Source organism: Eutrema salsugineum, unplaced genomic scaffold (assembly GCF_000478725.1).
Source record: "Eutrema salsugineum unplaced genomic scaffold, Eutsalg1_0 scaffold_8, whole genome shotgun sequence".
NCBI classification, from domain to species: domain Eukaryota; kingdom Viridiplantae; phylum Streptophyta; class Magnoliopsida; order Brassicales; family Brassicaceae; genus Eutrema; species Eutrema salsugineum.
In genome coordinates, this window is record NW_006256414.1 from 685,981 (window position 1) to 708,496 (window position 22,516).

Sequence of the window (22,516 nt, forward strand, 5' to 3'; positions counted from 1 at the left end):
TTGAGAGAAACTGATCCAAGATTCTTGGATTTCATGGCTGCTAATTCTGCTCCCATGTCTTCTGCTACAACCGCTGCTCCAGTCACTGATCCCACGGCTGCTGCAACCGGTGGTGCTCTAAACACTACTCCAACAGGTGCTGCAACCGCTGCTGGTCCAACCAATCAACCAAACGATCCTCATCAAGGTTCTCTTTCAACCTCATTTTGAATATCTCCTTAGTTTTGTTTTAGTGCAACCAGAAACTTTCATCTAACGGTAGTCCACTTATCTATAATGGTAACCTCATTTTGAATATGTCCTATATGGTAACCATTGTAGTTCATTTTTTTGTTAACAACAATGTAATCACCTTAATGATGTAATACATTAGTTGTTTACTTATGCTTTTACATTTTAATGATGGGAATAGTTATTTCTGAATTTTTTGTTCACTGCATTATTAGTTTTTGAACAACATTTGAATTGGATTCATAAAACAAATTCAATACCAATTTCATATTTGCCTGCAATAAATAGTCGCAAAACAGTCGGAAATATGTCGCAAATCAGTCGCAATACAGTCGTAGACTAGTCGCTAAACTATAGCAATCAGTCGCCAAATAGTCACTAAATATTACGACTGCATTGCGACTAATTTATTAACAATATTACGATTCCTACACAGTCGTAATTAGGTCGTAATGTAGTCGTTATTCAGTTGCGTGTTTTTACGACTGAATTACGACTATATTAATAACAATATCACGACTCCGACACAGTCGTACTTAGGTCGTAATGTAGTCGTTATTCAGTCGCATACGTTTACGACTGATTTGCGACCGTGTCACGACGTCGAGTTTTAGTCGCAAGATAGTCGTATATTTACGACTGATTACCGACTAAGATATTTAGCGACTAAATATTACCGACTACCTTGATTAGTCGTAATGTAGTCGGGAATACCAATAAAACGACTGATTTACGACTTTTCTTGCTGTCGCATTTTCCGTGTAATCGTGTAGTAAATTGAAGAGGTTGCAACAACAATCATTTAATTGGGCTCTTTGCTTCTTTTGCGTTGTCTTTCATTTTCTCTAAGCAGTTCCTATGACATGTAAATTAGAGATGAAAGGAAAGGTTATAAAAAAAAATATGGAAACAAATAATTTGGTTGTTTGAACCATGCATATCCATTTCAAGGGAGGTTTTTCGTCCCAACCCATGTCATAGAACTAGTATAAATAATTTAAAGTAGGTATTAATAAAACATGTAAATTAGGGCTGTCAACATGTCATAGAACTGGTATTAATAAAAGTAGATTTGACATTATGGTATTAAGGTCAGTTCGATACAATTTTTTGAGTTTCCGCTAGTTCGGATCGGAAGGTTTAGACCATACAGAAAACAAAAAAAAATTTTGGCAAACTTTACAAAACGAAGATTCCACAAAAAAAATAATGAAAAAGTAGTATTTTTCCAAGACAAATGTCTCTACAATACCAACACAATACCACTTCTACATAAGACTTTGTTGCCAGTTCTAAGCTTGGAGCATCTAGTTCACCCAAACTTCTTTGAAGATGTTCCTTCAGACAAAGATGTTACTAAGCTTTAGAGCAGCTACAACACATAAAAATAAAGGATGATAACATCAATAAGAAACCCAATACAAATGGCGTGACCTACTTTAGTAGTAGGAATTATAAACCTTTGTGTGGCAGGTTTTCAGGTTGGTCTTGATTTTCTAGGTTCTCTAGATTCATCCTAATTTTCATCATCTTCATCTCCTTGATTCTCTAGACCTCAAGTCTTATTCAATATCTTATTCATTCTGAAAATCAATGTCATGAATGTCCCAAAGAATTTGAAGCGGTGGGCCGGTGGCTGCTCAAGGTCATACACAATCTCTTCTTTTCATCATACTCTTAAAAATCAAATTCATTTACATTGAGCAGTGAAAGTCCATGCTGTTGATAGTATTGAAGTTAAGGTCTAACTGCTCCAAATAAACAAATTTGTGAGGCACAATTTCTTGAACTGTACAAAAATTGTTCTTACTGAGTTACTGTACATTGACTACCAGAGAAATGTTCATGCTATGGATACAATCAACATGTATATCATGGGCCACATGAGCCTAAAAAAAAATCTCTTACTATCATAATCCTCTTAAAAATCAGATTTATCAACATTAAACAGTGAAAACTCCATACCGTTGAAACTATTGAAGTTAAGGTCTAGTTGGTCAAAAGAAAGAAATTTGTGAGGCACAGTTTCATGAACTGTACAAAAATTGCTATTGCTATACATTGACTACCGAATGAAAGTTCATTCCATGGATACAATCAACATATATATCATGGGCAACATGAGTCTGGAAAAAAAATTTACCTAAATCAAGAGTTGCAATACCCTTAAAAGTAGGTTAAAAAAATTGAAACAAAATCTAATCGCATATATCATACTCTTGTAATACTGTTGTTTGCATTGTTAAAAAACCGAAAAAATAACATGAAAATTTACTAGATCCATCTCAGAAGAACTAAGTATATCTAGACAAAATTATACTCTTGCAATACTGTTGTTTGCTATAATTTTGTCTAGATATACTTAATTCTTCAGATAATACAATAGTTAGTAGAATTTAAGGTTTTTTCGAAAAAAAAATATTTATATAAAGGCCCAAAAAATAAAATTTTATATAAATAAAATTTAAATTTTTTGTGTATAAAATCAATTAAGAGGGCCAAAATTTTTTTTTTTGTCTAGGAGCTTAAAAATTTATTAGACCGGGGCTGGCTCTTACTTGCGGTGGTCCTGATTTGTTCAACGTCCAAGACCAGAGTTTCATAGAGTAAACTTTTATTTCAGTTAAGATAGCTCAAAACTTTTATTTTTTTATTTTTCAATCCATAGTTTAGCATCAGCTTTTTCTTACGAAAAGACAGCAAACCCAAATCTTAACCCGAAAAAAATCATCACATAAACTATGCCAACTCAAACTTGTTTCAGTTAATATTGTTAGAACCAAAAATCCCAAATATATAACAATCAACCCAAACTTCTAAAATAGGATTTGTAATAAAAAAAGAAGGAATGACCAGTTTGTATTTCAAAATTTTCAAAAATCAATAGTAGCATTACTAAACGAATGTGTTACCATGTGAGTCACTTTTGAGTTTATAATGTCCAAAACAAGTACTTTTGTGTTTGTATTACCAAAAAAATATTTTTCTACTATTTAAGCATTAAAAATGACTAAAAACATATTTCATTAAAACACAATTACTTATCTATATTTTTTATTTATTTAATATTATATTAATATCACACATCCCCATAATTGTTTGTTGTTATTTATCTATTATTTAAAATAATCGAATAATTATTTTGACACTATAAATTATATTTTTTTCTTAATACTTTGATATCCATTTTATATTTTTTAATCTAAATTATTTTATCGTTTAATAATAAATCCATATAGTAGCGTACACGTGGACACAAGTATATGGATATCTATGCAATTATATAGATATATATATATATATACATACATATACATATCTATATAGTAGTGTACATGTGGACACAAATATATAGATATCGATGCAATTATATATATATATATATGCATATCTACGTACATAGAGTATAGATGGATGTAACTATATAGATGCACATGTATATTTACACGTGTATCCATATAGTTGCATACATATAGACACAACTATATAGATATATATGCATATTTACGTGCATATAGTATAGATGGATGTAATTATATAAATATATATATATGCATATTTACATGTGTATTTATATGGTTGCATATATATATATGTGGGTTCTGTGCGATTTAGTGTGTAGAATCAAATGAGTTAAGGTGGGTTCCGTATGATTTAGTGTGTGGAAGTTGATAAATAATAAAGTTAAGTGGATCCCGTATCTTTTAATATTTTTTTCAAAAAAAATTAGAAGGTAAAAGGAAATGAATGGCAAAAAAAAAATCAAAAAATTGGAGCAAAGTAAAATAAGTGTCCAATTTTCAAAAATTATCTTTTTTGGACATATAACTTTGAAAAAGTATCTCTCCCAAGTAATATTCTCTTACTAAATTTAATTGAAAATAAAAACCAACCAGCTAAAAATGTAAATTAAAACGAACCAACTAAAGATGAAAATAAATACCGGAGTGGACAGGTAACAGACGTAATTACTCTATCAAGTCCAAAATTGATAGAGCTTTGGCAAATTGTGAATGGTCTGACATGTTTCCCAAAGCTTATATTCAACTGTTACCTTGGATCGGATCTGATCACCGACCCCTACTACTTCATACTGATCCAGGTAAATGGAAGCATTGTGGGTTTTTTTAATATGATAATAGATGGCGTAACAATGCAGCGGTTCACCGAGTTGTTCAAGAAACATGGAACCGTCAAGGATGTCATATATCGGCTCACAGGTTTACTAAAGCTCTTCGTATCTGCAAGAGTGCATTAGCTGATTGGAAACACCAAAATAACCAAAACTCTCAAAAAATTATTTATGAGCTCAAACAAAAATTACATGAGGCTTATGATTCCCCGATACTTGATTACTCTTATATTGGTGCCTTAAAATCTAAGCTTCATCTTGAATATAGGTTGGAAGAAGAATATTGGAAAACAAAGAGCAGAATACAAAGGCTTCAAGCAGGGGATAGAAACACAAAATTCTATCATGCCAAAACCAAGCAAAGAAGAAGCTACAACAGAATTGTTTCCTTAGCAGATGAGGCTGGAAATCAGTTTACCGAGCAAAAAACAATTCATGCTGCAGCAGTTAAGTATTTCCAACAACTCTTTACATCCAATTCTTGCTATGTTGCTCCTGAGCTTTTAAATGGTATCCCTACCACTATTACTGATGAGATTAACCAAGAGCTTACTAAACCTGTTGCAGAAGAAGAGATTAAAAGAGCAGTCTTCTCCATCAACCCAGAAAAGTCTTCAGGCCCTGATGGACTAAATGCAGGTTTCTTTAGATATCATTGGAATATAATTAAATCAGGAGTTATAAACTATGTGAAGCTTTTCTTTGAGCAAGGTTATCTAGAGTCAGATATGAATCACACACACATTTGTTTAATCCCTAAAATTGAGTCACCTTCTACAATGAAAGATTACAGGCCGATTAGTCTCACCAACGTTGCCTACAAAATCATCTCGAAAATACTAGCAGAAAGGCTTAAACCTTGGTTATCTCAGATCATATCAGAGAATCAATCGGCTTTCATACCAGGAAGACTCATAACAGATAATGTTCTTATAGCTCATGAACTTTTACATTCTTTGCATACAAAGAAATTAACCAATAAGTTCATGGCTGTTAAACTGGATATCTCCAAGGCATTTGATAAAGTTGAATGGTCTTTTCTTGATTTGGTAATGAAACAGATGGGATTCAGCGATCTATGGAGAAGCTGGATTATGAAATGTGTAACTACGGTTACGTATTCAGTTCTTATCAATGGCTGTCCTACGAAAACTATTCTCCCTCACCGTGGAATACGCCAAGGTGATCCCATTTCTCCCTCTTTACCTGATATGCACTGAAGGGCTATCTAGATTAATTAATACTTGGGCTGCTAAAAAACAGATACATGGCTTTAAGGCTTCTCGTAGTGGACCTTCTATTACCCATCTCTTATTTGCTGATGATTCTCTTCTATTTTGTAAAGCCACAGTGAATGAGTGTCAGGCTTTGCTAAGCATTCTAAAAACCGACCAGCAAGCTTCAGGTCAAGAGATAAATTATCAAAAATTGGCCATCACATTTAGTAAAGGTACTTCCAATTTAATTCAATCTTTATTATGCATCTTATGAATATTCAAAGAATAGGAGGTCTTGGTAGGTATCTGGGATTACCAGAGCAGATAGGGCGTAACAGATTTGACTCTTTTTCATACCTTGCTCAAAGGATGCAGCACAAACTAGAGAATTGGTATACAAAATTTCTTTCACAGGCTGGTAAAGAAGTCCTTATTAAAGCAGTCGCTACAGCACTTCCTACTTATACAATGTCTTGTTTTATGCTGCCCATGAGGATTATCAAAAATTTAACTTCTGCTATTAGCAGATTCTGGTGGTCTTCAGATCCTAATAAGAAAAAAATTCCCTGGATAGCATGGAGCAAGATAACAGCGACTAAAGAGCAAAGAGGCCTTGGAATTAGAGATCTTAAAGATTTTAACAAAGCACTTCTCGCAAAACAAGGATGGAGAATTATGTCTTCTCCAAATACCTTGCTGGCGCAGGTATATAAAGCAAAGTATTTTTACAAATCATCTTTTCTACAGGCTCGGAGTAACCAATATTCAAGTAATGCCTGGAGAAGTATCATACAAACTCAAGAGCTACTTAAAAGAGGAACTTGTTTGAGAGTTGGAGATGGAAAAAAAATCAATGTTTGGTCTGATAATTGGCTTCCAACTCAGCCTCCTCGACCAGCAAATGGACCAGGTACACACGCTAATCCCTTCTTAGTAGTTCACGATTTAATTGCTCCAGGTACAAGAGATTGGGACCACCAAAAGCTGCAGCAAAATATTAGGCCTGAGGATATCCCACAAATCAAATATATTCGGCCTAGTATAACCAATGTAAGTGACCATTTGGCCTGGATTTTTTCTGCTAATGGAGAGTACACTGTTAAATCAGGCTATTATGTGCAAAGGAATCTCTTGACTGATGATACGGACTCTGTAAATCCAAATAATGGCATGGATCATTCATCACGGATGCTTTTCAAATCCATTTGGAAGTTAAAGATTCCACCTAAATTAAAACTCTTCTAGTGGAGAGTAGCACATAATAGTCTTCCTGTAGCAAATGCTTTAATAAGAAGAGGGTGTCGAATTGATCCGCAATGTTCCTTATGCGGTGAAGCTGATGAAACGTTAAATCACTTATTTTTCCAATGCAGAATATCCAAGGAAATTTGGGATCTAGCGCCCTTTCATACTCCTTCAAATGATGATTTTCGGTCCAGCAATTTACTGCAAAACCTCTCAGCTCTCATTAGTCGAGCAGGGATACAAGGTAATGCAGATACTCTCTTTGCATTTATTGGATGGCGGATATGGAAAATGCGCAATACTCTGGTATTTAAGAACATACAAAACTTCATTCCGCAGGTTATAAATAAAGCTCTCATTGATAAGAGATTATGGGAGGATTCCAAAATCTGGTTTGAAGATACTCCTTCTGCACCTTGTTTACCAGAAAGCAATAATGCTTATAGAAATGTGTTTGATATTTGTAGATCTTTCCATAAGCATTGTTGTATGGTTGATTGTTGTATGGTTGATGCCTCATGGACGTCGTCGGATAATCCAGCAGGAATAGGATGGTTATTATTTAACCCTTCTGGTCGATGTATAGTTCAAGGTAAAGCGTCCATTGATCCTACATCTACTCCCTTAGAAGCAGAAGCAATTGCCTTACTAATGGCTGTGAGGGAACTTCGTAAGCTTGGCTATCATGATGTCCTTATGATCGGAGATTGTAAAGTGTTATTTGATGATCTTCAGAAGATTGCCGGACATCAAAAGGCAGCTACAAGATGGATTAACTCATTGATAGCTACTTATGTTAAAGACATTGCTGCTTTATCTGTTGATAGATGTAAATTAACTTTTATGCATGTAAAAAGAAGTATGGTAGCTGAAGCAGATTGTATAGCAAAATTAGCTAGGGAGCAAAACTCAAACTATATTGTATCATGGCAGTTGTAACCGTTATTAATGTTATATGATAAATTGACGATAAAAAAAAAAAAAAATACCAGTTTTGAAAAAATTTACAATTGGGTGAAAAAAAAAAACCTTTTACTTTTGAAAAAGTTATAACTCAGAAGAGGGATCAGATTGTAAAAGAAGGAGAGCGCTCAGTTGTCGTAACAGGCTGAGCGAAACGCTCTTCTCGCATATTTAAATAAGCGAGTAATTAACCACTCCTCATTTCCTCTTTAACTTGCCTGAAGGATCATATTTAAAATCAAAACCAACTCTAATCATTTTATAGCCAACTAATCACTTCACCCAACTACTTAACCGATGTGGGACACTTTCATTTTCTTCTTCGCTAACTAAAACAACCCTAATTAGCTCTCTCTTGCCGGAGAAATTTTCAAATTCCGAGTATGACTGCTACAACGACGACGATTTCTCAGCATGACTTTAATGGTGATGAAGATTCGGAAACTTCCATTTCTATCTCTATTATTGAGGTATTAAGCTCTCACTAGTGAACAATGGCGATTCCTAATCGAGCTTCTTCTTTCGGGTTTCGTTTTCATCGTTCGTTTGTGATTTTTTTTTTTTTAATGTGTGTAGAATATGAAGGAAGAGTACGGTTTGTTTGTTTGGCCATGTAGCGTTATCCTCGCTGAGTATGTCTGGCAACAGAGATCTCGATTTCGTGAGTCTGCGATTCTCGAGGTAAGCAATGAGTCCTGCTTGCTCTTGATTTTGATCATAGCGGCTCAATTCAAATCTTGAACAAAGATTGCGAAAAATGTGTAATTTTACTGATTACAGAACTGGGATATGTATGATTGTGTTCTGTGTTTGAGCTAATGAATCAGGTTGATTGTCTTTTGGGTAGATCTTAAAAATGTTTTTGACTTAATGCTTTTTTTCTTAGACCTGTGTTGATGTAATTTGCAGCTAGGAGCTGGCACTTCCTTGCCTGGTTTAGTAGCTGCAAAGGTTGGGGCTAATGTCACCCTTACTGATGATTCAAGTAAACCAGAGGTATGAGAATATGTTGATAAGCTTTTTTTCATTTGGCTCAGGTTTTATGAGTTCACTGGTTATTTTGACCATACATGAACAGGTTTTGGAGAATATGAGAAGAGTTTGTGAGCTGAACAAGCTGAGCTGTAATGTAATGTATACCATTTTTCACATTTCTCAATTTCAACACCCGCTAAATTATCAGTTACTCGGATCATCATTTGTTGCATTTATGTGTTTGTGTCTGCAATATATTTGTTGCATGGTGTTTGTTGGGTTTGGATTACCATTTACATGAGCCCTTTAGCTCACTCCGGAAAGTTTCCTACTATAAGTTACTTGTGGTTGTCTATTGCAGGTACTGGGTCTCACTTGGGGAGTGTGGGATGCATCCATATTTGACTTGCGGCCTAACTTTATACTTGGGGCTGATGTTTTATATGATTCAAGTGGTTAGTTCATCTGTTTTCTTTGTCTTGGCATTCTATTTTTGCACTGTAGAGTCCGGACTTATCCTAGTTTATTCTTACCATGAGTTGAAATGTGAATTCGAACCTTGGTTTTGTATAGCGTTTGATGATCTCTTTGCCACCGTCTCGTTTCTGCTTCAAAGTTCTCCTGGTGCTGTTTTTATCACTACATATCATAACAGGAGGTACACAACTCTTGTTCTCTCATTTCTCTTGGTCATCTAACATATCTGCAGAAGATTAGGATGGCGGAATTTTCCGGTATTTCATATTTCCAGAACTGATTTTTGCAGTGGGCATCATCTAATCGAGTTCCTGATGGTGAAATGGGGTCTAAAGTGCGTTAAACTTCTGGATGGCTTCTCATTCTTGCCATCTCGTAAGGCATCTGTACTCAGTGGCAACATTCAATTGGTTGAGATCGTATTGAGTTCTGAAAGTTAGCAGCTTAAGACTGGAACAGCCAGCTGAGTGGAAAAGAAATAGCCAGAGGTGAAAGGTATTAACATTTAATTCGTTGTAAGATAACTTATTAAGGACAACATATTAAGGACAACATATGCCTTCAGGCCCTTCACTAGTCAGGTGATCCAATACTTGATGATGTTTGTAACGTTCAAGTTTGAAACTCATTCATTAGATTGTTTGTTTTTGGATTATTTTTTTTGTTATGAGCTTGCTCAAGTGATTGTTGTTGGTGACTATGTATATTGACTGAATCATGAATCGGTTGACAATCATCTACCTATATTACAATCTCAAAAGATTATTAACCGTGTCTGCACTTCATGCATCTTTGGTTATGGCACGAAGACCAAAAAACTTATATGGCGTGCTAAACCGACCGGATGAGAATCAGAATCAAAACCGTACCAAAAGTAGAGAAATTGGAGATTAAAATGGGTTCAGAGAGATGTACAAAACGAGCTCCGTCTCATCAAAATGAAAACTACTTCCAACGATCAAGTTCATGCAAAACCTGTATCAAACTAATTCTAACCAAGATCGAGGTATTAAAATCCGATAAAGCTTACATAACTCCAATCATCATTGCCAATCTCGAGTCCAAGATCTCACATTACCTTCTCTTTTCGGTTTACATTCATCTTCCTCCTCATCGTGTGATCCTCTTGCCAGAAAGCAAACACAGTGGTTAAGCAAACCTGAATGATCTCTCAAGCGTTTTCAGTGGCTGAAGCTATGATTCTTAGCCGAGCAGGCTCTTGACTCTGTTCTTTCCTTCTCCAGAACGCCCGTCTCCACCAAACTTCAAAGCCTCTCTGCATATTGGGACAGTCTTCATTCGAATTCAGGAACCGATCAAACCAAGCTAGGAAGAACTCTTGTTGCCAGGCAAGAGGTAGAGTGAGAATGGTACTGCTTAAACCATCCTCGATTAGATACCGATCAAGCCCTTTTGACGCTCTCTTCATCCACGCAAAATCATCATAGAAAGGTGTCAACCAGTTCCTCAGCAACAAACACCTCACTTCCTTTGGTGTCAGAATTTGCCCCTTTCCAATACCAACAAAGATCCTTGCTGTTACTCTACTAATCTCAAACCTGTGAACCACGGGAACCTTAGCATGCACCTGTGATAGCTCAGAAAGAGAAGCCCACATCACCAGAAAATCCTCTGCGATCTGTCTATCTATCAAAATGTCCAAAATCCAATGCAGATTATCCGCTTGTCTTGCTATCTGATCTACATTCTCCAAATCAGACTCTGCTGCTTGTAGAAACTGCCGCTTAAGCTTATGCAAACACCCGTCACAAGCCAAGTACAACGACTCTTTCCTAAGATCATTTCCAGACGAGTTCTCTCTAAGCATTTTGGAAACAAGGGTTTTCATGTCACGCCTCGCTTTCTCGTCTTTGCCCTCAAGAACTATATGCAAAAGATTTAGAAGCACCTCATCGTTGCTGCCACCATTACTTGTACTGTTACCACTGCTAGCTTCTACAGAAACCCTTCTCAGAACCTCTGTTGCCCCAACGTTTTCAAGGTGTAGCTCAGACAACAATGAAGCAATCCTGTATTCTTCATCCTCAGACCATGGTGCTGCTTCCAAGTACTCCAGACATGACAGTACACCTGCATCAAATCCAATTGCTGCTGAAACCTGAGAGAACAACAACAGAAGATTTGAGCGTCAGCTTGCAGTTTTCACTTCTGATGAACTATTCAATTCTTAAATTCAAAACAGACAATGTAATTGAAAATATTGCAAAAGGATTCAATCATTCCAGAAACAGTGAGTGATCATTCAAAATCGAGTTTTTCTAATAAAGCTCAAATCTTCGTATACCAAAACAAATAAATCAGCTCAAAAAATGGAAACTTTGTATGTTTCTCACAATACCTTCAAAATACCAAGAACTCTAGACACGTCCTGTCTCATCATCTTCTTCCTTGGATCCCTAGAGTACATTAGCATCAGCGTCTCGATATACACCTCAACGTCATCACAATCTGAGATCTCGACAATGTACGGAGAAGACGAAGGCGGCAGCTGCTGCTTCGACCATCGATCCGACAATTTCATAGCGAAAAACCTACTGTGAGCTACAAGAATCTGCCTGTGCACGCACATCGTGATGCTAATCCCGTCCTTAGAGCTCAGAGTAAGCTTGACGTCACTCGAAGTCGGGTCGTTAAACTGATTCCCGGGGCTCCGAATCAACAGAAGATCCGAAATCCGCTGCATTGCAAGCGCCTGCTTATCCTGAGCGGAAATGACGAGATGATTCCCATTCGCCGTCCTCGCAGCCAAAGCCGCCGCCGAAGAAGACGACGACGACGAATTCGAAGACGGAAGCACGCCGTTCTGGATCTGAACCGGAACTCTCCCTATGGTATCAGCTTCACTAGCCATCATCTCGAATAGCGTCGGACTTGACCGCGTCTTGTCGAGCATCGCCGGAGGCGGAGGAGGAGACATCGGATTCAGAAGACCCGCCGTTAAAGCGGAGTTAAACTTAGTGAAGCTCGAAGGGAAAGAAGAGTCACGCGGCGAACTGAAACCGTTCGTCGCCGTAGACGTAGAAGTAGTCGTCGTCGTCGCTGTAGAGAAGTCCATGACCGGAGCTATCCTCGTCGCCGGTTTTGGATCCAAAACCTGGAAACGGGTCGGGTTTTAACTAGAGAGACTGGTGATGATGATATCACTGCAGAAGTAGCATAACCGTAGAGGAGAAGGTGAAAACCGGTCGGGTTTTCGGTTAAAACCCGGAATTAACGGACTTAACCTTGACCCGTAAACCCGAGATTTTGAGGTGTCGTTGTTTGAATCTTGTGATTGTAATTGATGCCATGGCAGCGCCAGAAATGATAAATGCGCTACGTTTAGAATTTAGTGCAGATTTTTTTATATGTTTTTTTTTACGTTTTTTATACTCCTTATATAAAAATGTTTCTATTATACTTTCTGTGATTTTTTTATCCATGGGTTTTTATCGTTATCGCTGTGGATATTATTGAGCTTTGATACTAACAAAGATGCTTGCTGTTTCTCGAATTAATCATTCCTCCATTAATATCTAAATATTTAATGTTCTTGTTTATTACTGTTCTCTCAATTTATTAGTACTTTCTTATAAAAGAAAAAGGATGTAACTTTTTTTTGGTCGAAAAAAAGGATGTAACTTGTCGATAAAAATATATTATATATTTGGAAAGGCAACAAAGTAAACTGTTTTGCTTGTCGAGAAGCGAGTAAATTTTTCAACGAATTTTGTTTGTAGCATGGGCCAAATGACTAATGGGGCACGACACTGTGATGACGATTTTTTTGTTAGATTTAATCATATTATATGATTGATAATGATTGGATATAACTTGACTTGAAAAGTTTTTGATCATTAACTATCAATGTATAAACCAAAGAAGGATGTAATAACAATATAAGGATAGATGATCATTTAATCATTTAACTTATCTTATTGTTTTTCTGAAAAATGTTTGTAAATATGTCGTTCAATCATAGTACTCTGGTGTGACATTTTACTACCTATGATAACCATGTAATCAATAGTAAATCATTTGGCAAATAATTTCATAAATTTTGAATATAATTGTGGATGTATGCATATAACATCTTCATTTTCTTGAGTCAATAATTTGAGTTCCAATTATCGGCATTAGAATGACAAACAATTTGAATTGACACTAACAGAAGTTAGTTATACCTTTGTGTTGTATCTTCTTGATTCGACTCTATTCATATGACCACAAAACATATTGATAATGACAATATAATTTGCATGAGAGTACGTTTAGTATTTTCTAAGTTTCTGATATAGACGATTGAAAAATATAAATCTTTTGAACGTTATAGAATTCTCCGACTAATGTTTTTAAGATTTTTAATTCATCGTTTATATTAGTTTAGAAATCAGACCTACTTATCAATAAACAGGTCTGATATATCTGGTACAAAGCTCAAAATCATTTTTATTTTTAGTCAGCTTCAATCAACATCAATTGCAATTTCATAACTTCTTAAGATCCTTGTTGATCACCACTTCTGTTTCTTAGATTGCAAGGGTCAACGAGTTTTGCAGTTTCATGTCTTAAAGAGTAAAACTCAAAAATGATGGTGTACAAATTTTGAACAATATTGGATCAAACACAACACTAACAATAATGTTAAATTTATTTAACATTTTTCTTGATCTGCTTTTGAGTTTCATAACATTCCTCAGACTTGGTTTGCTCATTCTTCAGCTCATGGTGCTCAAGTTCATGTTTGTTGATAGTGCTAATGCTGCTAATCAGGCGAATGCTCATACCACTACTCAGCTTGTTGCTCAACTTGTTATTCAGCCTCTTGCTCAGCCGGTTGCTCAACCTGCTGCTTAGGTCCGAGTTTCAAAAAGACAACAGTGTACAACAGTATTTCAACAGTATTCTAATCTCTTTAAGTGTTTTTGCAGAAGTTAAAGAGTTACAAGCAAAGAGAGGAAAGGGATGAAGAAGGAGAAAACGCTGATGGAGAGGATGATGATTACGATAAGATAAGTAAGAAAAAGAAGTTAAGACATTACCTACAACTCGCTTAGTGCCTAAGTATATTTTTTTTGTTAAGTTGATAGGCGTTTAAAATATGCTACGATAACTTCTTGGTGTTGGACGTGTAAGAAACTTCTTGGAGGAGAAGGTGGAAACCGGTCGGTTTTTGAGTTAAAAACCAGAATCAGACTTAATTCTGATCCATAAACCCGAGATTTTTTAGTGTGGTTGTCTGAATCTTGTGATTTTTTTTTTTAAAATTACATTTTTATACTATATAAAATGTTTGTACAATATTATATACTTTCTGTGATTATTTTTAACGATTACTTTATATCGTTATCGTCTATCGTTGTGGATATATTCAGCTTGGATTGGACAAAAAAAAGTTCTTGCACAGATTTGGGAGCCATTTGTTATTGGTCCTGATATAGTAAGTTATCAACGAGCTTAATCAAATACAGGATTGTTTCCCTGACGTATATGCTTTACGTTGATAGTGAACGGGACGGTGATCTCGGGCTTCCCGGTTGTGTTTTCAGAGCAAAGAGTTCTAACCGTAATAGATTGATCAATCACTTGAATTATTAATATAACTGTTACTATATCACTAATTTGATCAATCAAATAATCCAACACGTTTGGATAATGTGAATGAACAATCTAGTATTGGACTGATGATTCAAACTTTCTACATACACAAAAGCAAAGACAAAAGTAATAATATACAGCTATTACCAAAAATTAATGTAGAACAACACCAACCACAGACTTTCTTGATTAAGACAACAAAGGAAACGAAATAACAATTGTTCTGAATAGTCAGCAAAATGGGAAACTCCATAACATAATTTAAAAAGAAACTCTGATCCTATAAATAGAAGCAAGAAGAAACTAGTAGTAGCCTAATCTTGCTTTGTTTTCTTCTTCTACTTCTTCTTTCAGAAAAGCCGGAAACATTTTATAAAGAATCTCATCTCTCATCACTTTCTGAGTCCATCCTTGCTCGGTTTTTGTGTCAAAGAGAGACTTCCACAAGTCCCAAATGTTAGACTTCATGGCTTCCCTCGCAAACCCATTCGCCTCTGAAACATCCTTGGCACACCTCAACTTCTCCTCTACCTTCTTCAGCGCGTCTTCAATATGAGTCGTGAACTCTCGGCCATCTAAGAAGCCTCCTACAGTAAGAATCGTGATAAGCTCGTGCAGATATCTGATTCCAGTACCGAAATTCTCCAAAGACGTCCTGATCAATTCCCATTGGACCGACTTGCCACCAATCTGACATACTCCATTCCTCGGTTTGATATGTCCTGTGTAGACATAATGCATAACACGAAGCAGCCGTTCCCCCAAGGGACTACTAGGTTTCAGGTCATCTCTCCATAGCTTAAAGCAGAACCGTAACATACAAGAAATGTCATCACACAGCAAGAACATCGATTCAGCCACATACAGCGAGAGCTCAACTCCTAGTTGCACAACCTCCTCTTTCAGCTCCTGCTTTGCAAAATCCCTCCTGTCCCAAAAAATAGAAAAGTCAAAAAACGAAGACGACTTTGTATGTAACTAGGGTACTTACTCTCAAAGGAGCTAAGTAATATCAACTGACCCTAGAATGTAAGGAGAATACACGGGCTTGAAAGTGCTCTTGATGAATTCCCATTGGGCCGAGTTGCCACCTTCCTGATATACTCTGTTCTTTGGTTTGATATCTTTAGAGTTGACATAATGTATAACGCGAAGCAGCCTCTCCGACACGGGTTCAGAAGGAGGTACTGTGTATTTCAAAAGCTTAAAACAGAACCACAACATTGTACGAATGTCATCACAGAGCAGAAACATAGATTCAGCTACAGAGAGTGAGAGCTCAACTCCTAGCCGCACAACCTCCTGTTTCACCTCCTCCTTCCCAGAACCCGTCCTGCAAAAACCAAACCAAAACAAAAAAAAATCTCGTAGTAGAGGTATATTTCCTTACATTCTAGGGTCAGTTGATATTACTTAGCTCCTTTGAGAGTAAGTACCCTAGTTACATACAAAGTCGTCTTCGTTTTTTGACTTTTCTATTTTTTGGGACAGGAGGGATTTTGCAAAGTAGGAGCTGAAAGAGGAGGTTGTGCAACTAGGAGTTGAGCTCTCGCTTTATGTGGCTGAATCGATGTTCTTGCTGTGTGATGACATTTCTTGTATGTTACGGTTCTGCTTTAAGCTATGGAAAGGTGTAGAAAGGGACTTGAAACCTGATAGTCCCGTGGGGCAAAGGCTGCTTCGTGTTATGCATTTTGTCTACTCAAGAAGTATCAAACCGAAGAATGGAGTACATCAGATTGGTGAAAGATCTCTCCAATGGGAAATGATCAGGGAGAGTTTTGATACTGTAATCAGAGATCTGCACAAGCTTTGTTTTATTCGTGAAATAAATGGACTCTGGGTAGAAGGCCGAGAGCTCACGTCTCGTATTGAAGAAGCGCTGAAGAAGGTAGAGGAGAAGTTTAGGTGTGCCAAGGATGTTTCAGAGGCGAATGGGTTTGTGAGGGAGGCAATAAAGTCTAACATTTGGGACTTGTGGAAGTCTCTCTTTGACAAAGAAACCGAGGAAGCATGGACCCAGAAAGTGATTAGGCATGAGATTCTTTGTGACATGTTTCAGCCTTTTCTAAAGAAAGAAGAAGAAGAAGAAGGAGAAGCAAAACAAAGTTAGGCTACGACTAGGTTCTTCTTGCTTCTATCTATCGACTACTTTACTCATTTGCTGACGTTCACAACAATTGTTCTTATTTCCATTTTAGTTCTCTAAAAAACTAATGTGTTTTGTTCGCCTCTCAAGCCTTTCTCACCCTCCCATGCTTCACTTTCTTACACAACGCACTGCTACACTAAAGCACAGTTTTTAGGAGAAAGACGGATTGACAGAGGTAAGAAACCAAACAGTTGTTTTCATCCACTACGTTGTTTTTAAACTGATAATAGAAGATCAAAAACTGATGTATCTTCAAAAGGGCTCTTGTTTTTCTTCCATGACCATGAGAGTTTATGTCCTCCTCTGTTTATGAAGTTCTTAGGACTTGTCCCCATCGAGTTTTGTCAAGCCGATTCTAGTGATGGTCAAACAGTATAAATGTATAAGATACTATATATGTAATACTACAAACATATTTTTTTTGGTCAACATACTACAAACATATAAACAGTATCAACATTAGAACTTCCACATAAATAATATATATGTAATACTACAAATGTTTGAGTAATAAAATATATAATACCTCCTTTGTTTGTGCGGATTGAAAGGGTGTATTAGCTACCATTTTTGTTTTGTTCCAAAGATCAGCAAGTTGGTGCATCCTCTGCGTTTTTAGACGAATTTCCGATGACTAAATTTGCACTAGTTGCATCAGTGATTGTGTTCTTTGCTTCCCAAGGTATCATTTTACTTCTTATATAGTTATATTAGCACAGATGGGGTAGAGCTAAGAGAACTCCTTCATGATTTTAGTTAATTAAAATGTTTGCCGCTAAGCTAATATAGCAGCGAGTTTTTTTGGCCATGTTAGCTCTGTTATCATTTTGAACCATTTCTGTTTTGATAGTGATCTATAAAATCTTATTCGATAAAAAATACTAATGTGAAGAAAAAGACAAGAAATGGAGCTTTTCTTTTTCTAAAGGACACAGGTGAAATTAACAACCAACATTACAGATTAAAAAATTATTTCGTCAGGTCATATTTTAAAATTTACATGTTTGGTTGGCGATAAAAATATGGTTTAATGAAAAAGTAATTTGACACTTTGCGAAGACATAGCCAGTTAAGATAATCGATTACACTAAAGTCTAGCTATATCAACTATATGTAAAGATCTTATAAACAAAACAAAATACTATATGTACTGTATAGTAGTAGATAATATCTTATAGTGATAGTTGACAAAAAAATCATCTCACATCAGAAAACTTTTAATAAACGACACAAATTTTTTTTTAATAGAGAAACGACACAAATTTCTTCAATGGCATCTTTTAATAACCAAAAAAAATCAAGCCTATATATTTTTTTTTCAATCCAAAATAAACTTTTATCCAGTTGCCTCGATGCAAATCTGTTTCAGCTAAATATATGCATATATATATATATATAATATTTACGTTATGTTATAACAAAAATATAAATTTGAACAAAAAGACATCATGATTTAAAAAATATATTTATTAGAATGGAAAAAGTACAAAGGATTGACGTGAATGGAAAGCACGTTGGTATGCCTGGTAGAAGGAGAGACAATAGATTCGCTGCTTCAGGTCTTGTATTAGCTGTCTTTGTACTATTTTAGTAACTCTCTTTTTTCAACTATTTATTATTAAGATAGATTAAAAGATATATATATCATGTTAATAAAATCTAGTACATAAAAACCAGTTTCAAATTTAAAATTGTTATTTGGTGACTGTGTTTGTCATATTACTTGGTTATGCAGTTGTATTTTTCTAATCTGTCTTTTTCAATTTCTGATATTAGAAAGAAAAATAAATAGTAATGTTAGAATTTAGATGTATTAAAGTGTCCCTTCACAAACATAAATTGCGTGCCACATAGGCAAGGTGTACGGTCTGACAAATACGGATGGTAAAATATCTGTATAGATGTGACGACCAATAAAAGAAAGGAAAAATGTGAGCAAATTTATATTTTCATTTTCTTACTAACGAAAAGGAAAAAGAAAAGGCATTCCGGAAGAAAAAGCCACGTGGTCCAAGTCAGTTTACATGACCAATCAGCAATCATTAACATAGTGTGACTTGTTCACATTTGGAAAATAATTAATTACAATAAAGATTAAAATAAAAACACAGAGCTCAATTTTACTGTAAAAAATATAGGAGTATTCAATCTATCTAAAACTAGAAATAGAAAGAATATAATCTACAAATCGAATAAGTTTTAGTTTGGTTAAAATATGGAATGGGTTGTATTGAATTGACAAACACGGTTTTAGCTGGTTGTTTAAAATAATTAGTGTGATTAGTTGATCGCTTACTGACAAACGACAATGTCTGACATGCAAAACTGGAATGAATTTTGTAGTTTTTCGCTGAATTAGCAGACAAGTTTCAAGTTAAAGATGTTTAACCCTGCTTTTTAAACTTAAAGCAAAATTCTTGTAATATTTGTTTACTTGTACCTCTTTACTTGTTTCTTATAATAATTCAATTTCTGCAAAGAACAAGAAAAGCAAAGCATGTTGCCACTACAGTAATTTCCGTACAACCAATACAATTATACAAGTACTTTATTATATGTATATACTAAATTAACTTATATTTGTAAACAATACAACAATGGATATCATATCTTAACATTTTACAAAAGCAATCTATACTCTTTGTTCAACCCAAAGATAATTACTGTAATCTCTCTATTGTGATTCACTATTTTAGATTTAAGAATCAATAATTCGATTGATTAGTATTAGTTTACAAACCATGCATACGAAAAGTTAAGGTTTTCATAATCCTATCTACAAGAGTAGATCACTAGCTGATAACTCGCATGCTACTAATAATCAAAGTTGTAAATCAACTGATAAAACACATGGATCACATACACTAGAGACCGTTGAATCTTTATTTACGCTTAAACTGCCTTTTTCGACTGTAATTGCCACGGTTGAAAAGCGTCTAAATTACTTTTTAGACAATATGTACTTAAGCAATACACTAATCAAATGAATTATATATTGAATATTCAAATAATGATCAAACTTGTAATCGGCATATATATATATAGTACTCAATAGAGTCTAGAGATCATTGAACCTTTATTTATGTTTAAATCCACATGTTTAGATGTGATTGTCACGGGTGAAATCTGGCTAAACTACTTGTTTGAACATTGCTCTTTAAATTTAAGTTACTCATATGGATTAAAAATACAATACTCCTCTCATATCTTAATTATTTTTTCCTCAAATTTCTTAAACTGATTTCGTTGTTAGATTAATTGTCCAGACAAAAGGGATTAATCTTGGCTGGATTTAGCTGCCTATCTGTTAATATACCTCTAATAACGCCAAACACTGACAGTTAGTGAAATATATTAGAGACTATTTAATTAGTCCCTAATCCCTTTTCTCTCTATATATATGTATTATGTATATACAATTATACATGAATGTGGTAAACTTGACCTACTTAAACGTACGTGGGAGACCAATAGCCTGACGATTTTTGTACTCTAACACCTTTTACCATGTGACTATTTCAAGTTTGCCAAAGCAAATTTTATATATTTTGACAAACAAATCTATTGGATTAAACACATGAATCCAATTAACTGGGAAATCTTATCTAATGAAATATCGGCCAAGTCACATAATGCATAAACAAACTGACATATATATATAATATATATATACTTCACAGAAATATGATATATATATATACAAATATATGTTAATGTATATAACTGCAACACTGCAAGAAAAAAAAGTGTTAAATGTAAAAATGTGAAATGCTGGAGGAGCAGATGGAGAGGGTGTGAGGTGGGTCAGTATTGCTTTGGCTACATTTTAGTCAGATTTCCATATAACTCTCCCTCTCTAGAATTAGATCCCCAAATATTATTGGTTCATTGGTTAATTACTATTGTATTCTAGAAGAATATTTGAAGAAACGAAACAAAATTGAACTTGAAGAGCTATAAAGACTTTTCTACGTACGGAGTTCATTCAGGTCAAAATAATAAGTCAATAGATTTCATTATGCATATATACACTATAGCATAATCCAATAGAGGGGTAGACAAATTGGAATGAAAATAACCTAACGATTTTCCTTTACCTCAAATATTTGTCGTGCATCCGGATTTACAATTAACACATTAATAATTCTCTAGAAAGAACATTCAAAACTAGCCTAATTTCAGTAGTTACGCGCCAAAAGATTAGCTCCATTCTTCTATTTTTGCAATTTGATCAGATTTCTTTGAGTTTTTTTTTTTCTGTTTAGATATTATTTTGTCCACAACTAGTTTTTTTTGGTTATATTCCATAATTTGTTACACGCTTTGTTAACAAAATCATATGCATTCCATCTTAACATGCACTAGATTTTAACCCCGTGCGTCCGCACGAGAATATTTTATTTTTTTTTATTTCTAATATAAGTTGCATTTATCTTTTTTGTTTAGATATAATTTATTTTTGTTATTTATTTTTTCAAATCAAAAAATTATTGTGATATTTTAATTTTAAACAGTAAAATTTGTATATTAGTAGAATAAGAGTATACGTTAATTAAGTATACATTAATCTAATGTTAATTATAAACTTTGTTATTATGTGAATTTTGATTTACACATAAACAATCTATATATCTATGAACTAATCCATCCGTTTAGTTGTCTTAAATCATTTTTGATATCTTACATGTTTTGACAAACTAACCTGTACGATGTCAAAAAAAAAACTAACCCGTATAAGATTATAATTATAATTGTATAACCCTATAAATATTTACTAATATAGAATATTTGGACCAATTAATTATGAAAAAATATAATAAGATATTTCTTTACTATTTGTGCTATTAAAAAAAAGTATATATATATATATATATATAAATGGGCTAACCTGTTAGTTTAATTGTTTCAAAGCATCTTAATATCGTACATGTTTTAATAAATTATCTCATAGACCTTAAATATATATATATATATAACTCTAATTAGCTCGATCATATTATTGTATAATATAAATATTTATTAATCTCAAATATTTGATATTTTAGACTGATTATTTATGATAAAATACGATAAAATATTTATTTACTATGCATTTTTATAAAAATATTATTTAAATTTTAAATTTTAAATTAAATCTTTCCTGTATTTAAGAAATTTTAAAGTATTCAAATTATTATCTAAATTTTCGTAATAAAATTTAATTATAGTTTTTTTTTGAATTTAAATTAAATTGAATGCAAATTTTTGTAACTAAATTTAATTAAATTTCTAATAATTTGAAATTTAAATTAAAGATAACTTAGATTTTAGGAAATCTAAAAATATCTGAATTAATAACTAATTTTTGGAAATTAAATATAAAAATAAAATAAAATATTATAAAAAAAATTTGGGAGTGTTTGGATGCAACTACTAAATATGCTTCTGTTTTAATATAATAGATATGTATATGGAGATTTTGTAACATTTTCAAACATCATAACTGCGAAAATTTATTTTTAATTTAGATAATACATTATGTTTCAG

The 22,516-nt window shown here is 34.2% G+C and overlaps 4 protein-coding genes and 1 non-coding gene across 6 annotated transcripts; 3 read left to right on the forward strand and 2 right to left on the reverse strand.

Moving 5' to 3' along the window:
• The first annotated feature begins 5,993 nt into the window (after positions 1 to 5,993).
• LOC112089878 lies at positions 5,994 to 7,764 on the forward strand. Its single transcript, XM_024160715.1, has 3 exons — positions 5,994 to 6,630; positions 6,954 to 7,069; positions 7,165 to 7,764. The coding sequence occupies exons 2-3, from the start codon at positions 7,001 to 7,003 to the stop codon at positions 7,762 to 7,764; spliced, it is 669 nt and encodes a 222-aa protein (XP_024016483.1). The 5' UTR covers positions 5,994 to 6,630; positions 6,954 to 7,000.
• A 123-nt stretch (positions 7,765 to 7,887) lies between these two features.
• On the reverse strand, positions 7,888 to 7,995 carry LOC112082441. Its single transcript, XR_002897116.1, has one exon. It is a non-coding gene; the product is annotated as a small nucleolar RNA Z279/snoR105/snoR108 (small nucleolar RNA).
• Positions 7,996 to 8,065: 70 nt separating this feature from the next.
• LOC18009618 (methyltransferase-like protein 23) lies at positions 8,066 to 9,973 on the forward strand. Of its 2 annotated transcripts, none has more exons than XM_024160327.1 (7): positions 8,066 to 8,258; positions 8,365 to 8,469; positions 8,698 to 8,784; positions 8,867 to 8,922; positions 9,125 to 9,218; positions 9,337 to 9,421; positions 9,530 to 9,973. In XM_024160327.1, the coding sequence occupies exons 1-7, from the start codon at positions 8,172 to 8,174 to the stop codon at positions 9,541 to 9,543; spliced, it is 528 nt and encodes a 175-aa protein (XP_024016095.1). In that variant the 5' UTR covers positions 8,066 to 8,171; the 3' UTR covers positions 9,544 to 9,973. The 2 variants fall into 2 exon arrangements, with proteins under 2 accessions (XP_024016095.1, XP_024016091.1); XM_024160323.1 differs by having other exon boundaries at positions 8,867 to 8,917.
• A 137-nt stretch (positions 9,974 to 10,110) lies between these two features.
• Positions 10,111 to 12,503, reverse strand: LOC18009775 (BTB/POZ domain-containing protein At1g63850). Its single transcript, XM_006391641.2, has 2 exons — positions 11,600 to 12,503; positions 10,111 to 11,359 (listed from the first exon to the last, which is right to left on the reverse strand). The coding sequence occupies exons 1-2, from the start codon at positions 12,314 to 12,316 to the stop codon at positions 10,412 to 10,414; spliced, it is 1,665 nt and encodes a 554-aa protein (XP_006391703.1). The 5' UTR covers positions 12,317 to 12,503; the 3' UTR covers positions 10,111 to 10,411.
• A 3,566-nt stretch (positions 12,504 to 16,069) lies between these two features.
• On the forward strand, positions 16,070 to 16,951 carry LOC18009874. Its single transcript, XM_006391643.2, has 2 exons — positions 16,070 to 16,168; positions 16,349 to 16,951. The coding sequence occupies exons 1-2, from the start codon at positions 16,070 to 16,072 to the stop codon at positions 16,949 to 16,951; spliced, it is 702 nt and encodes a 233-aa protein (XP_006391705.2).
• The last annotated feature ends 5,565 nt before the right edge of the window (positions 16,952 to 22,516 follow it).

Bases quoted from the DNA above. Each gene is read 5' to 3' on its own strand.
- LOC112089878 (XM_024160715.1), top strand. From the start codon at position 7,001: ATGATGATTTTCGGTCCAGCAATTTACTGCAAAACCTCTCAGCTCTCA. The intron at 7,070-7,164 runs GTAATGCAGATA...TTCATTCCGCAG, and splicing joins TAGTCGAGCAGGGATACAAG to GTTATAAATAAAGCTCTCAT.
- LOC18009618 (XM_024160323.1), top strand. From the start codon at position 8,172: ATGACTGCTACAACGACGACGATTTCTCAGCATGACTTTAATGGTGAT. The intron at 8,259-8,364 runs GTATTAAGCTCT...TAATGTGTGTAG, and splicing joins TTTCTATCTCTATTATTGAG to AATATGAAGGAAGAGTACGG. The intron at 8,918-9,124 runs GTAATGTATACC...TGTCTATTGCAG, and splicing joins TGAACAAGCTGAGCTGTAAT to GTACTGGGTCTCACTTGGGG.
- LOC18009775 (XM_006391641.2), bottom strand. From the start codon at position 12,316: ATGGACTTCTCTACAGCGACGACGACGACTACTTCTACGTCTACGGCG. The intron at 11,360-11,599 runs GTATTGTGAGAA...TTGTTCTCTCAG, and splicing joins GAGTTCTTGGTATTTTGAAG to GTTTCAGCAGCAATTGGATT.
- LOC18009874 (XM_006391643.2), top strand. From the start codon at position 16,070: ATGTCATCACAGAGCAGAAACATAGATTCAGCTACAGAGAGTGAGAGC. The intron at 16,169-16,348 runs GTCCTGCAAAAA...TTTGCAAAGTAG, and splicing joins CCTCCTCCTTCCCAGAACCC to GAGCTGAAAGAGGAGGTTGT.